Source organism: Pollachius pollachius (assembly GCF_949987615.1).
Source record: "Pollachius pollachius genome assembly, chromosome: 2".
Lineage (NCBI taxonomy): Eukaryota > Metazoa > Chordata > Actinopteri > Gadiformes > Gadidae > Pollachius > Pollachius pollachius.
This window is the reverse complement of record NC_136935.1, coordinates 3,603,537-3,619,823: the sequence shown is the minus strand read 5'-3', so window position 1 is coordinate 3,619,823 and position 16,287 is coordinate 3,603,537. Positions and strand designations below refer to the sequence as shown.

Here is a 16,287-nt window from a genome sequence, read left to right as displayed (position 1 = left end):
CACACACACACACACACACACACACACACACGCACACACACACAAAGTGGCTATTATAGAGGGCTCTCTGTTTGCCATAAAGGCCGCTGACTTACCCAGCTGTTTCAGGTCCAACCACAGTATCGGACAATCTGTGCCACACAGAGCGCCACGGCAGCGTGGATAAGACATTAAAGTAGCTCTTAAAGTTTGCCGGCGCACGGCCCAGACGCTGCATGCTTTTGTGCTGAGGAACCTTTCGCTCTGGGGCCTTAAACAGCAGATGGATGATGAGGCAGCACTGTCCACAAGAGGGCAGCAGAGAGGGAGGGTGGCTATGTGAGTGCGCGTTTAGGACGAGGAGTAGGAGGAGGAGGAGGAGGAGGGGGGGGGGTACTGGGGTGTGTCCGGGAGGGGATCGGGGGGCACGCGATGGAGTCCAACCTTTTGCTTCTCACTCCACTTGGCTTTTCGCACAATACCACGATTGAATGGTGTGGTCACCCACGGCTGTCCCAGAGAGCCTGACTCACCATTGTGTGTCTGGTGTGTGTGTCTGGTGTGTGTGTGTGTGTGTGTGTGTGTCTGGTGTGTGTGTGTGTGTGTGTGTGTGTGTGTGTGTGTGTGTGTGTGTGTGTGTCGGTGCACATGCTTGTGTTTGTGTGTGCCCACGCACACACATTTTTGTGTTGTTGTCTGTGTCTGGGCACATGCTTGTCTGTGTGTGTGTGTGTGTGTGTCTATCGTCTGTGTGTGCGTGTGGGTCTGTGTGTGTGTTTGTGTGTGTGTGTGTGTGTTGTGTGTCTGTGCACATGCCTGTATGTGTGTGTATGTGTATGGGTCTGTGTGTGCGTGTGTCTCTGTGTGTGTGTTTGTGTGTGTGTTGTGTGTCTGTGCACATGCCTTTATGTTTGTGTGTATGTGTATGGGTCTGTGTGTGCGTGTGTGTGTGTTTGTGTGTGTGTTGTGTGTCTGTGCACATGCCTATATGTGTGTGTGTGTGTGTGTATGTGTATGGGTCTGTGTGTGCGTGTGTATCTGTGAGTGTTGTGTGTCTGTACACATGCCTGTATGTGTGTGTGTGTATGGGTCTGTGTGTGTGCCTTTGTGTGTGTTGTGTGTCTGTGCACATGCCTGTATGTGTGTGTGTGTGGGGGCCTGTGTGTCTGTGTGTGTGTTGTGTGTCTGTGCACATGCCTGTATGTGTGTGTGTGTGTGTGTGTCGGTCTGTGTGTGTCTGTGTGTGTGTTGTGTGTCTGTGCACATGCCTGTATGTGTGTGTGTGTCGGTCTGTGTGTATGTTGTGTGTCTGTGCACATGCCTGTATGTGTGTGTGTGTGTGTGTGTGTGTGTGTGTGTGTGCGTGTGTGTCTGTGTGTGTGTGTTCAGGCCACAACAACGCAGTGATCAGTGTGGGATGGAGCCACTGCCGACAGCGTTGGCTCAGCGCCTCCAGGGACCGAACTCTGAGAGTCTGGCCCTCTGGAAGCTCGGAGCCTGCCATCACTCTGGTGAATGTGCCACACGACATGTTGTACACACACACACACACACACACACACACACACACACGCCAAACACGCAACACCAGCCTGGGCTTCATTCGGGATAGGACTCATTGAGCTATAAGGGAAGGTAGGAAGGAACAATTTGAAGGCGCCACACACACACACACACACACACACACACACACACACACATCACTGAAGGGCTGTCCCTCTCCTCCACACAGGCTTTATTAAATGCTAAAGATCAGTGCCGTCACTCACTTGATTTAGTGAATATAAGAGGAGATGTTGCAAACCGTAGGGAAAACAATGAGGTCACAGTTGCGGCCAGACCCTACATAAGTGTTGTGTTATTTTCATTCTTTTGTCTTGTTTCGGGGTGTGTTCAGGCTTACTGTGTGAGACAAACAGAGGAATGGAAAAAAGGAAAAAACACAAAACGTGGACTGCTGGAGTGACAGGGCGTTTACATTGGTAAAAATGGTGGAAAGCTACCAGATGGTGGGCCAATAAAGATCCTCCTTACGTTTGCGTTAACGTAGAGCTTCCTTTTCGGAAAGTCTGTGCAGCACACAGAGATGTTGTTTTGACAGGGTCGTATTAAAGGTTCGTAATTCACAATTTTCCGGTTTAACGGAAGAGCCTCGCGGACTAGGAGCCTTAATAACGAGTCGTGTGATTCTTGGCGCGCATCGAGGCTTTGTCGTACGAACTGGCCGACGGGCTCCCAGCACTAAAAAACACACGCCCAAAAAAAAACTCCCAAGTTTTCCTAGCAGTTACTTTCACAGTTCTCTTTGGGCGTCAGTGTTGTTTTTTTTCAAATTTGTTTTAAATGTCAGCGGGACAGAATAAACGGCGGCCTATTTTCACATAGCAACTCAAGCAGAAGTTTGTCGTCAAAGCGGGACTCTGCTGATGCTAACCATTCCTGCTTCACCCCTCTCATTGAGATTGGGACCAGACTGTCTAAGCCTTGGCTAAAGCTACATCCTTTGGCTATTCCTCCTGTTCCTCCTTCTTCTTGTGAAACCTCTTGGCAACAAGGACAGCTTTTTGTTTTTCAAGCGGCAGAGCTCTGTCGGGGTTAGCCAGAATTACATACAGTTTTGTGCATTCATACTAAGAAACCTGTCAGTGGAGAAATGAGAGTAACGAACGGCCGTTATGCTTTACAATTTATCTTTTCGTGCTCATGTGTCATCTTAGATCAGAGTGTTTCGTCTGCCCTTCACCGAAACAGTGTCTTAAGTCGCGCTCCAGCTTGCAACACGGTGCCGGAGAAGATTTCCGATCATCTGAGGAAAACATTCTTCTGTATATATTTTTTTATTTCCACATTGAAAGAAAGACTGAAATAACAATCATGCGTTTATTAAAGCTGCCCAGCCAAAGAAAGCCTTTGAGGTTTTGTTTTGATATATTTAAATTTAAAAAAACCCAAATGGGAACAATGAAAGATTAACTGTACTATTTGTGAATCCCGATAACAGATTTTATTAGTTAGGGGTAGACAATAGGCTGCATGAATTGGCTTTTTGCTGTTCTCGATAACATTGTGGAGGTACCAAGGTGCTGACCCTCAGCATTGTTTGAGGAGTCAAACCCCACCACAACAAGCCCAGCCTTTTGAGGGGATGCACCGCCAAAATAAAAGTCTTCCATTGCATCAGGTTGAAAATGAATAAGCAATACATTCCCACAGAGACTACACACAGCACAACACACACATGGTATAGACTGAATCAATAGTTGAATAAAACATTTGAAAAATAATCGTTGCTTCCTGTTGAGTAATCTAACCTTCTGTGTACTTTAAGGGCGGGGACATGCTATCCCATCCCATTAGCGCTGCTCAGTTTTACTACCTGGACAAGTTCCTGCTGGTGGCCTGTGGGCACTCCCTGCTCCTCTACCTCTATCACGTGGACAACACCCACGACGACATCAAGAGGTAGGTACTGGGGAGACCCTCCTGGGGTACAGTCTGCCAAAGGATGTGAACCTCACGGCTGGGTGCCTGATGGGTGCCTCTGTATTCGGTTTGGCGTAGACGGCAGCGTCAGGGACAGGGGCTAACTCACCACAGCACCACACGGCCCCGCTGCACTTCAACTTGTCAGTTCTGCTCCGGTGGACGAAACGTGACACGCGCTCAAAACAGCCCTCTTCTGTTCCCGCGGCGCGGAAGCCCGCCGATGACAAACCGATAGAAGTCCTATAAAAGGATATAACAGTATTGGAAGAGTAAAGACAGAAATTGTGAGGTGGCAGCACTGGCGGCGGTCTGCACGGCTGACAACACCGGGACCCTCAGCCTGGGGGCCCGTTGTTTTTTTGGAAATGTGCAACCCGTGTTTGTGTGGGGTCTCCTCGCCGGTGTTCAAGTTTCCCCTCCCGCCCACACACACCCAAAAGACACGCACGGCTGAGGGTGAGACGCCAGACCGCCCGGCGTCCGTGACCGGGGCGACAGAGAGAAGAGCTCAAACAGAATCATACCGTAAACCATTGTTGTGTATACAGAAGGTCTGTCTGGTTCATGCGGTGCATGTCTATGACCCTTGCTCCTCAGTACAAATGCCTTCCACTATATCCTCCATTCTTTCTGTTTTGTTGTAAACATTTTAGATACAAGCAGAGGAGCGTCATCAAGCTAGCCGCCCGCTTCAGAACAACCACGGCCACCGACATCACCGCCCTGTCCGCAATCAACGACTTCTATTCCCGTATCCTTTGCTCCCTGTAATAACACCCCCTGCTTTAATATGACGTGATTATTCGCTCTGTTTTCTCAACATTCCTAAAGCTCACTCTGAACTCCCAGCAGTGGAAAAGCCGGTCAGCCGAGTCAAACGCATATGAGAGAGGGAGAGAGAGAGAGAGAGCGGGGGGGGGGGGGGGGGGGGAGAGAGAGAGACATAGAGATAGAGAGACAGACAGAGTAAGAGAGAGAGAGGTGGAGAGAGAGAGGGGGGAGAGGGAGAGGGGGGGAGAGAGAGAGGGAAAAATGGGGAGTGGAAGAGAGAGAGAAAGAGAGGCAGAGCGAGGGGGGGAGAGAAAGAGACAGACAGAGTGAGAGAGAGAGAGGTTGAGAGAGAGAGAGACTGGGACAGAGAGAGACAGGGGGAGAGAGCGAGGGGGGGGGAGAGAGGAGGAGAGAGAGACTGGGACAGAGAGAGAGAGAGGGAGACAGAGACTGTGACGGAGAGAGAGAGAGAGAGAGAGAGCGAGTGGGGGGGAGAGAGAGACTGTGACAGAGAGAGAGAGTGAGACAGAGACAGGGTTGCATCCCGCCTCACTTGAGTGAGTCGGCGGCTCGTCGCTCCGCTGCGTGGGTGACTGGCAGACTGCAAAGCAAAAGAGAGACAGGCTCTTGAATCAACATCAGGGACTTGAGCAGGCATTCCCGTCAACAACAGCAACCGGGTCCATCCTCTGCATTGGCCCTCATATGTTGCAGTGTCTCAGAGGTGCCGTGGCTGACCCTCACCTGTAAATCACAAGAGCTCTCTTTTGACATGTGCAATGTCTCCACTTAGCCTCTTGTTGAAGGTTTACAATACAATTTATTTTCTAGTGAAATCCACCGAACCCTAAAGTCCAATAAGAGCTCTGTTTGGATAAGTAGGATCCTTTTATTACTGTGCACCACTGTGCAATGGCCAGAGTGGAAAGTACATGAAAGTATCCCTTACCAACATACTGGAAATCCCACATAAACACACGCACGGTCACTTTTAACTTTCTGTTGCAGAATTGCACACATTCCATCCTGCTCTGCTGACTAGCACAAATGTGCTGTGTGTTTTCCTTTCTTTTTTTTCCTATAATCATTCTTATAATAATAATACATTTACAGCCAAACCTGTTTGTCTTTGATAAGGGGGAGTGAAATCCTTTTTGATGCTTGTAACGAGGACATGTACACTGGAATGCAGCATCTCTCCTACATGCTACATGCTACATGCTACATGCACCACATTAACTCAACGTGCGGAGTTGTTATTCTCCCCAAACAAAAATCCTTGCCCAGCCTATTTTTTATTCACCCACACAAAGATTCTACATCTAATTTATTTTGGATGTGAAACCCATTAGAACTGTTTTAAATGAGGCCACATGCCTTAGCGCCTGACCCAGACCTGGTCTTGCAGTCCGGAGCGGACCGATCCCTCCAGGTGATGGACATGAACCAGGGCAGGGTGGTGTCCGAGTGGCCCGACGCCCACGGCAGAGCCATCCACTGCATCGCACAGAACAAGGTCAGCTCGCCACAGACGTGCTAACGTGCTTAGTGCTAACATGCTAACGTGAGGGTGAAGGGTTAGGGTGAGGGGTTAGGGGTTAGATGCAGAACTGATTCCTGTTCTGCAACTACCTCTCACTGCTTTTTATACACTGTGTATGTTAGATCGCCGAGATGAATGAAACAATAACACGACGATGCAGAACAGGAATCAGTCAGTATAACAATGTCTCCAGAAGGCTCGTCCCTGGTTCCAGCAATCCAACTGTGTGCTACAGCAGAACTTCAGGGGGGGAAGGCACAGAGCCTCGACTGGGAAGCAGAAACGGCCTTGTTTCCTTTTTCGTCACGGAGATGATCTCTCAAAGACATCTCAATTGCGCGTGTGGATGAAGCTTTCAGAGTTTCTACAGTGACCACTCTGCACAGTATTGAGTTGAGACTCTTTAAGATGCTCTTTTTAACTGTTTTCTGCTGCTGTTTAAGCCAATAACACACTTAGCAACAAGTGCGCACTTTGCACTTGGTCGAAACCCGTTCCCCCAGATCTGAGCTGGTCTGCCAATCAGACTGTAGATATTAGTCTAAAGTATGATTTGTGGCCTGACTGCGTTATTGCATCACAGATCATCGTTGGTCAGTGCTTCTGAATAAACCACTTGACAACTATATTTAATTACACAAAGTGTGTACTAGAAGGGGTGGTCAGGGATTCTCTCTGGTTGGTTTAACATGCATGATTTTGGGTTTACTTAGTGTGTGTGCACAACAACAATATAGAGTTTGTTTGTCCCTATTTCATTGATTCACGCCAGTGGCCGTGTGGATTTCAGTCTGTGGCACACAGGCGATTTTCTAGAGCCCCCCAATTGATGATCACACTTCTTTGAATGCATTTGCTGCTGACACCGCCGTGCATTCATTTGACAAATGACACGCTATGCAAATCCTTATGTTTTTATATTGAGAAATGTCATGGCAACCTGGTTCCTCCTGTCACTGTGGGTGATGTCATCCTACTGGCAAACAGACAGCGCATAGGGCGAGGGAGCTGTACAGACAGACAGCGCATAGGGTGATGGAGCTGTACAGACAGACAGCTCATAGGGCGAGGGAGCTATACCCTGTGGAGGAGGAGGCGGCTCAGGGTTGGCTTTGCGTTGGGGTGTGAAACACGTCTTCCATTCTACTCTCGAAGGACCCTCTCTCTCTCTCTCTCTCTCTCTCTCTCTCTCTCTCTCTCTCTTTCTCTCTCTCTCGTGGGTGCGATCTCTCTCTCTTTCTCTTTCGCTCGCTCTCTCTCTCTCTCTCTCTCTCTCTCTCTCTCTCTCACGTAGCGCGAGCCTCGCATAAGGAATCCATGAGTGTTACATAAGACCCAAAAATCTCCTCTGGCGGCCGTGAAAGTGTTGCTTTCCGCGGTTGCGAGTGAACAAGGCCATGGTAACATTGAGCTAAGGGTTTCCATGGCAGCTAAAAAAAAAAAGAAACGGGGCTCCGTCGCCCTGAATCGTAGCGTCCCGCTGAAGTGTCTAGATGTGGATTCCTGGTCGCTGCGGGATTAGGCTTGACATGAGGAGATGGTCAGGGGAGATTTCAGGTTGGACCACGGCCCTGCTCCGTGTAATCGCACATTCCTCATCGCCGGCTCTTTCACGAGGGTTTGTGTGGTCTTCGTCGCTGCCTCTAGCTTGTGTTGGGTCTACACGTGGGCCTAATTAGAGTCTAACAACCGGACAGCGCTGGGACGTCACAGGCAGTACAGCTGACCCCGCAGAATCCTCGAGGAGCGCTCCGGCGTGGCACGATATGGAAATCTCATGTTTGCAGTAAATGCGTACATGGCCGGTAGAGGGGAAAAAAGGGATGTCTGTTATTTATTTCTCCGCTTGGCTGTCAGATGGATTTCACATGGCGGGCTGCGGTGTTGATCATCACGGCAAGGACCCGGCTGGCGGTCCAAGTTACTGTCGAAGCCCTCTCCGGCTTAGTCAAACAAAGGAGAGCAGCACATCCATTCTACTTTATTTTACTTCTAAAAGTGCTTTTTGACGGAGGGCAAACCTTCACGGTCACCACCGTCACGGCAGCTCAGCTCACTTCGAGGTGGATTTTCTCGATCCCTTTGAATGGATTCTGAGAATCCACAGGACGACTGAGAAAATAGTTTTAATTCTTCAGCCGCTCGGCTTTGGCGAGATCTATGGAATAAAATAATACAGCCGCACAAACGTTCAGACTCAACCGGACATAGTGCGGGTTTACCCACTGCAGAGCATAACGCCTAAAGATACACCTTCTGCGGGTCGCTAGTTTGAACCCCACGACCCACCACCACCACCACCACCACCGCCGCCAATCTCCTCCTCTCGAGGGAGGGCGATGAGTAGCCTGTCGCCAGCTCCGATCTGGCTCACGCAGCGGAGTGTGCGTAGCAACGTCATCAGCTCCATGCCTGGATTACCCTAGACACACAGCACCTGGTGTCCGGGATTAAACGCCTTAGCCCCCTGTGCAGTCGACCGGCCGGGATTCTCTCCCGCAGCACGGAGCTCTGCGTTCCCCAGGGGTGACTGCGCCCTGTCTCTGCCAGCTATAGAGTTGCTGACCCCCCCGATCCCCCCCCCCCCCCCCCCCTTTTAGGGGGTGTTGACTCAGCTTGGCCCGGTGGTGCGTCAGTGAAGGGGCCGCCCCCAACAACTCTCCCCCTCCTTACTACACGGCTTGTGGAACAGGGTGTAACCCTCCCCTGCCCCCACCCCCATGTGCATGGGGCAGGTGGAGGTGGGGGGGGAATTCGGCCTGACAAAAGTGCAAAAAAACATCAGTGTCCAAAGACAAACCCTCCCGCCACCCACATCCTGTATTTAAAGAGGATGGGGGAGGGGGGGTGACAGGAACAGGGAGAGCTACTGTATTCGAAGGCCGTGGCCCCCTCCACCCTCATCACCACCACCACCAGCCTAAAGTTTGTCTCGTCTCTTCTGCGGAGGGATCACCTGCGGATCGTCAGAGAGGGGGCAAATTCTTGGAAAAAAAATAGTGTCTCACTGGAAATTCGCTTTTTGTTTCCACTCTTTGTGGAAATCTAAACAAACCCCCACCGCCACCATCCCCCGCCTTCCACACTCATCTCCAATCCCAAACCACAAACTCACCTGGCGCTTCGGTGTCCTAGTCCCAGTCGAGGGCCTTGAAGCTGACACCCGTTTAGCTTTAGGTTCCCAGTTATATACTGGTTATCCACCGGTTGGTTCGACTTCATACCGCCAGACACATCCTGCCCACGATCCCCTTACCTCCCCCTTCTCCTCCCGAGTAATTACCACTCTAACACAAAATGACTTCACGAAGGCTGTTTGCTGATTATGATATCAAGTAGCAAGCGCGGTGGGCTGTTTTCGTTTTCTGAGAAGGCAATTTTCAGGCTGCTTTGCTTTGAGGAGGTTGCATAGGAGTGTTTTGTTTACCGGTGTCTTGTGTCCCGTCCTCGCAGGGCTCGGCGTTCGCTACGCAGTCACCTGACTCCCACAACCTCTTCCTCACCAGCGCGGTTACTGACGGCATCCGGCTCTGGGATCTCCGCACGCACAGGTCAGTGTGCAGAGGCAGAGGAATGTTCCACACTGACGACTGACATTAGTATGAAACTGTGGAATCATTTGAGTACTTTATTATTATTCAACAACAACACAGATTGCGATTGGGATATTTACTTTCAAAGGGAACAAAAGCTAATAATATATGATAAAACAATGTGTTTTTCTTTTTAGCACCCTATTGTTTATGTGGTACTTTTGATCCTTTGCCAACCACTTTTCAATTCAACAAAAAGGTATGCTTTTGACTACATAAATCCTCAACCAAGAGTAATTTTTTATTGATTTATTTCCTGCTCCAAATATTCCTATATGTTCATGAGGTTCACATTCCAGAGGATGGCGGGGGGAATGTTCCTTCTGAACATCTGCGCAGAGAATGTTATTTTTACCACTGGTGAGCAGGTATCCATACAGCCCGGATGATTAAAACAGGGCCTTAAAGAATCCTAAATGTTCTTTTTGGCCCAGTAAAAAAGACATTATTAAGTCCCTCATTCTTTCATGTCTGAGGCTGGTTCACCGTTCACCTCTTCACTCCAGCGGCTGTCAAAACCCTATTTCACTCGGATAAATATTTGTGCCTGGTTTCCAGGTCGACTCCTGGCCTGGCGAGCTGTCGTCTCTGAGACTCTGCGTCCAGACGCAACTCATAAGAAGGGGAAAGAGGGGAACTCTCCTTGGTTTCAAACCGACTTTATCTTTCTCCCCTTCAACGTTCTCGTCTTCACCGTGTCTTTATCAAGCCGCTAACCAGAGCGCAGCAGCCCTTTTTCCACGAGTCGTGCGGTCAAACGGGGACGGCCGAGAGACCCTTAAGACTTTTTTTTTCCTCCCTTCCTTTGCTCCCTATGGAATCAGAAGCTTGGTAAAAAGGTCTTGCCTGGCGTAAGTTCTGCCCGGAAACGGCTGATTGAAGCACGGGGGTTTGCCATTGGCCGATGGTATCTGCTATTGGAATGTTTGTTTATGGTCATTGGCTGGTCACCTCAACAACTAAGTTTTCCTACGGCGCTGGCAAACAAATATGAGTCCATGCCCTGCTCTCCCCATGCGCTTCTTCAATTCAACATTCACTGAGTTTAAACATGTTTAAACTGAACATTTTCCTACTGCTCTGTATCTGGGTGTTCCATTAAGCTCCTCTCATTAAATCATGTATGTTTTAAAGTATAATAGCCAAAGTAAGAAAGCTACCATGTGTTAGCCAAAGCTACTGGAGCTTGTGGTTTGTAGCATTCATGAGATGCCTGTGAAGGGGCTGGGGTTTATTTGGGCTGTATCTCTCCATCATATCATACAGTCTGCTGAATATTCAGGAGAACAAGGCCATGATGGTGAGGAAGAGTAGGTACGTTCTCCACAAGAGAACCGCTAGACTTACCAGTATCTAGTCTGCTTTTATTTTACTTAATGAATTCATGCATTGTATCTGACAAAATATACATCTACTAATGCCACATATGAATGACGACTACGAGAACGAGACTACCCTTTTTCTTTTCTTATAGTGTCTCTACTTTACTTTGGCGTTCATTGTATCATCTTAACTTGAAAACAAGTATTGTACTTTCTGATCCACAACATTTCTAGAAAAGGCTATAGTGACTTTTTACTTCAAGGCCGGCAGTCCAAATAAATATTAAATGCAGTTGGCCACACGCAGTCACAAATCCTGAGCTGTCAGTTAGGTTCCTCAGAAAGTCCAATGCCTGAGGCTAAGTTTATTATGGCAACAGACAAAAACAACCCGTCGAGAAGAGTAAGAATCCATTCAGGAGACCCAGAACTAGAAAACCATCTGAGAAGTGGCTTCGCTGAAGCTAACTGGAGGTCTGTGTTGTGAAAGACCAAGTCATTGCAATATCAAATAGTTGTCTTTCAGCATTTACCTTCTCACCTTTTGTTTGACATTTGGGCTTCTGGCTTGTATTGATCAACAGACAGGCCTGCTGATCGGTTATCAACTGATTTGATCTTAAGATAAAATGTTTAGTTTGGATAACAAGGTTATCATTGACAACATCTGTGTGTGGACATTCTGACTGTTCTAAGATATGCATTGTGTAACAATACAACAATGTGCAAACAGATCAAATGTTATTTTTAGCAATTATATTATATTTTGAAAAGCAATGCTTTGACGTTGAAGCATAAATTTGAGACTTTTTGAGCACATCTCTGTACAACTTAACTCCAATCATTTGTTGTTGTAGCTGTCCCCCTCTTACCACAGTAACTAAAGCTTACAGGGATGATGAAATCTCTTTCATCGTGTTGCATGTCGATGGCCAATGACGTACATCGGGTAACGGTGGGTACACAAAACAGGCCGCAAGAGAGGTCAATGTGTTGCTTGTTTCTGCATCAACTATTGCATTAACTTCCAGGAAATGGGAGGGTATTTAAATGTCGTTTTGTTCATCCCTGGTTTTAGCTAGTGGTAATTGTGTTATTGTAATGAAGTGCAGACGGACCTGGCTTGAAGGAAAAAAAAATGGTTGCCTTTAACCAAGTCGAGCTCCTAAGAGCCTCAAAATTGGCCTGGCAGGCAGAGTGGAACCTTTCGACAAACAGAGAGCCTCTACCAATACAAATACCCAGAGAAGTCTCCCATTATCGCCTACAAAATGATCATGCTCACTTAGCAGGACTATTCTCGGTTTGAGGCTTCGAACAAAGGGTAACACATTGGGTTTTTTCTATTGAAAACACCAGAAAGGTAAGTTGCTATATGCTCCACAAACAATGAGATTAATTCCCATAAAGTTCCCATAAATCGGCTGGATTTCCAGGTCCACTTGGGAGAAGGAGAGTTTCATGAGCCCCGTTCACCACAGGTTTGACCCGTTGCGTGTTTTGTATTTTCTCCATCGAGCTGTACGCCTGCAGATCTCATTGTGTGTGGGGTTGTCACCCCCCATGCGTTACCCTGTGATGTGTCAGGCCTCTGAAAACAAGACGTCCTGCGATAATGTATTTATGCACGTGAAACCCTTTGGTGACTCGACAGTTTCTCTTGAGTTTCTCTTGAGTAAAATAACACATTGCCAGTGGCTTCCTAAGTTCCCTGTGAAGTCTGTGATGGCAATGAATACATTGAAGGAAATCCTCATCACAATGTCTTCTTGGCTTCCTACGTTGCACAAGATCATTCATCTTGGTCTGAATGGGGGCCGAAATGGAGGAGAGGTCACCATTGTTAATAAAAACATTGCTTGTTTCTCCAATTGGTACCATTTCCACTTAGTTCTAATTTAAACTTCAGGACGTTAATGTAAATCAAGTTGGAAAAACAGGATCCAAATCTGCCAACAGTTGATTGTTTTAGGCCTGACTGTAGGACACGGCTCGTGAAAAGCTTTCAGCCCCCTGATAAGCGAAAGGGCTCCTGCATAACGGGACGAGCCCCCTCACTGCAGTCTGGGTTACTCATCAGACAAATGCCAGATATAAGTCATTACTCTCTCACCGAGCCCTGGAGATGTTAGTAGGCCCTAGTCTCTCTCTCTCTCTCTCTCTCTCTCTCTCACTCTCTCTCATATCCATAGACAGCCACAGAAGCCTCACTATTACCGAGAAGAGAGAATGGCTATCTTGTCCTGCTAACTTTGCGTTGGTGGGTTGTGTTTGTTATGGTAGCCGAATGTCACCAAGTTACTATTCCTTCTTCCTTTTTTGTTAATTCAATGCTTGATTTGATCTTTGGACATCAATCAGCTGGCCTTCCATGGCATACACTGCATTCATTAAAAACATGAGTACTGCTCCGACAATCAGATTTGGCCTCTGCATTTTTCAAGTTACCAAGAGATACGCTATTCTCTGCTGGTGGCCTAAGTACACTTCTAACATCTCGGGACTTGTGAGTGTTATTGTACTACTACAATAACACTTTGACCGAGCCGGTTCCTTCTAAATCCCTTCTTTGCGTTAGCTTTTCATTTATTTTGGTGGTGATGTTTTTCTTTTTCTTCTCTAAATCACCTGGGGGTGACCTACTTTCGGGGTTCCGGCTGAAATGAGACTAGCACATGAGGCTGGGAGACATATATAGAGTTTCCTCTCTAATTCTCGCTCTCTCTTTCTCTTTCTCTCTTTCTCTTTCTCTCCCTCTCTTTCTCTTTCTCTTTCTCTCTTTCTATCGCTCTATGTCTCTCTCTCTCTCTCTCTCGCTATGTCTCTCTCTCTCTCTCTCCCTCTCTCTCTCTCTCACTCTCTCTCTCTCTCTCCGTCTCTCTCTCGTCTCTCTCTCTCTCTTTCTGTCTCTCTCTCTCTTTCTGTCTCTCTCTCTCTCTCTGTCTCTCTCTCTCTCTCTCTTTCTGTCTCTCTCTCTCTCTGTCTCTCTCTCTTTCTCTCTCTCTCTCTTTCTGTCTCTCTCTCTCTCTCTGTCTGTCTCTCTCCCCCTTCCTCATGAGAGCCATTCAGCCTAGGGTCCCCGCGGCAACAGGAGGGTAGCTATTTCATGCCACTTGAGGAATGAGAACGGAAGCTGGTCACAGCGGGGGGGGGGGGGGGGGGAACAGGGCAGGGGGGAGAGAGGGGAGGGAGCTGGCTGACTCCCGCTCCACCGTTTACTGCGCTGGGCTTCCTGCCCCCCAGTAGCCCTGGGTGTGTGTACCTTTCTGAATTGGGGGAAGACCATAGTTGGCATTCCAAGGGCTGCTGAGCAGGAGCCCCTCTGTGGGCTCCGTGACCGGCCTTTCGTGGGGGGGGTTGGGGCTCTGGGAGGAGGGCATCCGGTCGATGGGTTTCCCCACACCATCAACACCAACTGCATGCGGGCTGGTGGTGGTCACGACCATGTTCACTTTTAGACATTCAAATATATTTATTTGCATTCTTGACACCCACATAGATTGTTCATCAAACACATCTTGGGGATGCAAGGGTTTAGTGTGATGTTGTGAATGAATTAGGATTTATTGTATAACGTGGCATATATCCTCAAGCAAACTGAACAGAAAACTAAACCATCACAAGTCATCAAAGAGTTGAGTTAGCACACAGCACCTGTGTTTTCTTTCCTTCTGAAAAGTGTTTGAAGAGTGTTTGGCCGTCTGAGAGAGTAGTCGGGCATCCGTCCACAAACAGGGATAATTAGAGACCGACCTTTGGGGGAAGGTCCTGCATTTCCCCAGAGTCAGTGAGTTCAGGCCAGCCATTCCTCATTCCTTTGGGGAAATCTAGCCCTCTGAGAAGCAGTCCTAAAGTCAACAAGCTATCACATGATACATTCACATCACATTTTCTCTCTTATCTATTCAACTCATTCAGCATACGCTTTTATCCAAAGCGAGGTTGGATGGGCGAACTAGGGGTTGAGCCAAGTTCCGTTTCGGCCGGGAGTCAAACATGCTAGCCGTGATTACACTATCCTCTTAAACACGTGTGTTTTACGCCTGTTTTTCTTACTGTGTTTGTCTTCTCACCCAGGTGTGTCCGTCGATATGAGAACCACGTCAACCGCTGCCACGCCTGCGACTCGGCGATGTCACCGTGCGGGCGATTCATCGCTTCTGGATCCGAGGACAACTGTGTAAGTCGCGATGCACTTTTCTCTCGGTACACGTCATCTAATTTAACAGTAAGGGCGGGCCCGAAACGCATGGGCAGAAGTGTATATATTCAAACTGCCCCCCCCCCCCCCCCCCCCTATATGTCAAAAAGCCTCTCCCCTTGTAGCCAAACTTTAACGTAAAAATAATCTCCCCGTTTTTTTTCGATTCAGCCAATAATAAAATTGCATACCAAAGTAAGATGTTTTCCTAACTTCGGGTTGTATTGGCCATACAAATAAACGGAGACAAAGCCAACTAAGGGTGTCACTTGCACTGACCAGATATTTCTCTGTTTGCAGTCGTCCATGGTTGAATACCATTTAGCGTGCCCTGCTCTCTGCTTCTGGAGAGTCTCGTGTGGGAGATTTGCAAAATGACACTGTTGTTCTGATTTAAGGCTGCACACGGCATTTCGTTTTGTGAGTCTTCTCATACCTTCTAATACTTTATCTCCTGCGGTTCATACTTTTTCAAACTCAGCTGCCTGGTTGCAAGCCGTGTGTTTGTGTGTGTGTGTGTGTGTGTGTGTGTGTGTGTGTGTGTGTGTGTGTGTTAGCCCTTCATCAATATCTCTCTCTCTCTCTCCCCCGTTCTCTCTCACTGTCATCTGCTACCTTAATGCACCATTTCCTGTGTTAGCCCTTCATCAAAATCTCTCTCTCTCTCTCTCTCCACCGTTCTCTCTCACTGTCATCTGCTACCTTAATGCACCATTTCCTTATCAAAATACCTAGTAACCACCCCAATCAGCAGGCAACACAGCCCCACACACTAGCCCAACTGTGCAAGCGCCAATACAGCCCTGGCTCCTTTCTCAGCCCCTGGCCTGAACCACGGTGGGCCTTCCCAGCCTTGACATTTGGCCTTCCCTGAGTGTTTCGTCGGCACAACGGCACGGGCAGTTTAACTTGAGCTGGTGCGGAGGGGGACCATGGACAGAGTATTGGACAGACTTGGATGCGGTGTTCGGTTTCCCGTACCGCAGATGCGGCGCAATAAAGGATAGACCCCTTTTTTTACAGGCACAGGTGTTTCGAATCTGCATTAGAGAAGAAAAAGGGGGATTTAACAAACACGCTTCGAGCCAGTAACATTGGAAGAGTTCAGCAGCCCGGCCGAGGCTAATCGCATGGAAGCAACCGGGGACATTATTTGTTACTGGAAATGATAGGCTTATAGGCTAATGCACATATTAGATCTCCACGCTTGCCAATGGGGCTTTATAAAATAAGTTTTCCCCCAAAGTCTTCATAAATAATTCATTTCAATTCCCTGTTTGAGGTTTTGTAGAAAGGCTGGAAATGTATTTAAAGTAGCTCAGATTTCTCAGGGGGGGAGCCTCAAGACCCCCACATGTGGACCCCTCTGAGTGCCTCAGCTAGACCGTTAGG

General features: G+C 48.1%; 1 protein-coding gene across 1 annotated transcript in view; it reads left to right on the top strand.

The window, feature by feature from the left end:
• The window catches only part of wdr27 (WD repeat domain 27), a gene marked incomplete at its 5' end in the record, with an annotated part of 46,055 nt that overhangs the window by 11,203 nt on the left and 18,565 nt on the right, over positions 1-16,287 (top strand). Inside the window, 6 exons of the mRNA XM_079730479.1 lie at positions 1,369-1,490; positions 3,308-3,441; positions 4,119-4,216; positions 5,631-5,752; positions 9,233-9,330; positions 14,772-14,874. Of these exons, the coding sequence (XP_079586605.1) occupies positions 1,369-1,490; positions 3,308-3,441; positions 4,119-4,216; positions 5,631-5,752; positions 9,233-9,330; positions 14,772-14,874 (677 nt within the window). The remainder of the gene's footprint in view (positions 1-1,368; positions 1,491-3,307; positions 3,442-4,118; positions 4,217-5,630; positions 5,753-9,232; positions 9,331-14,771; positions 14,875-16,287) is intronic.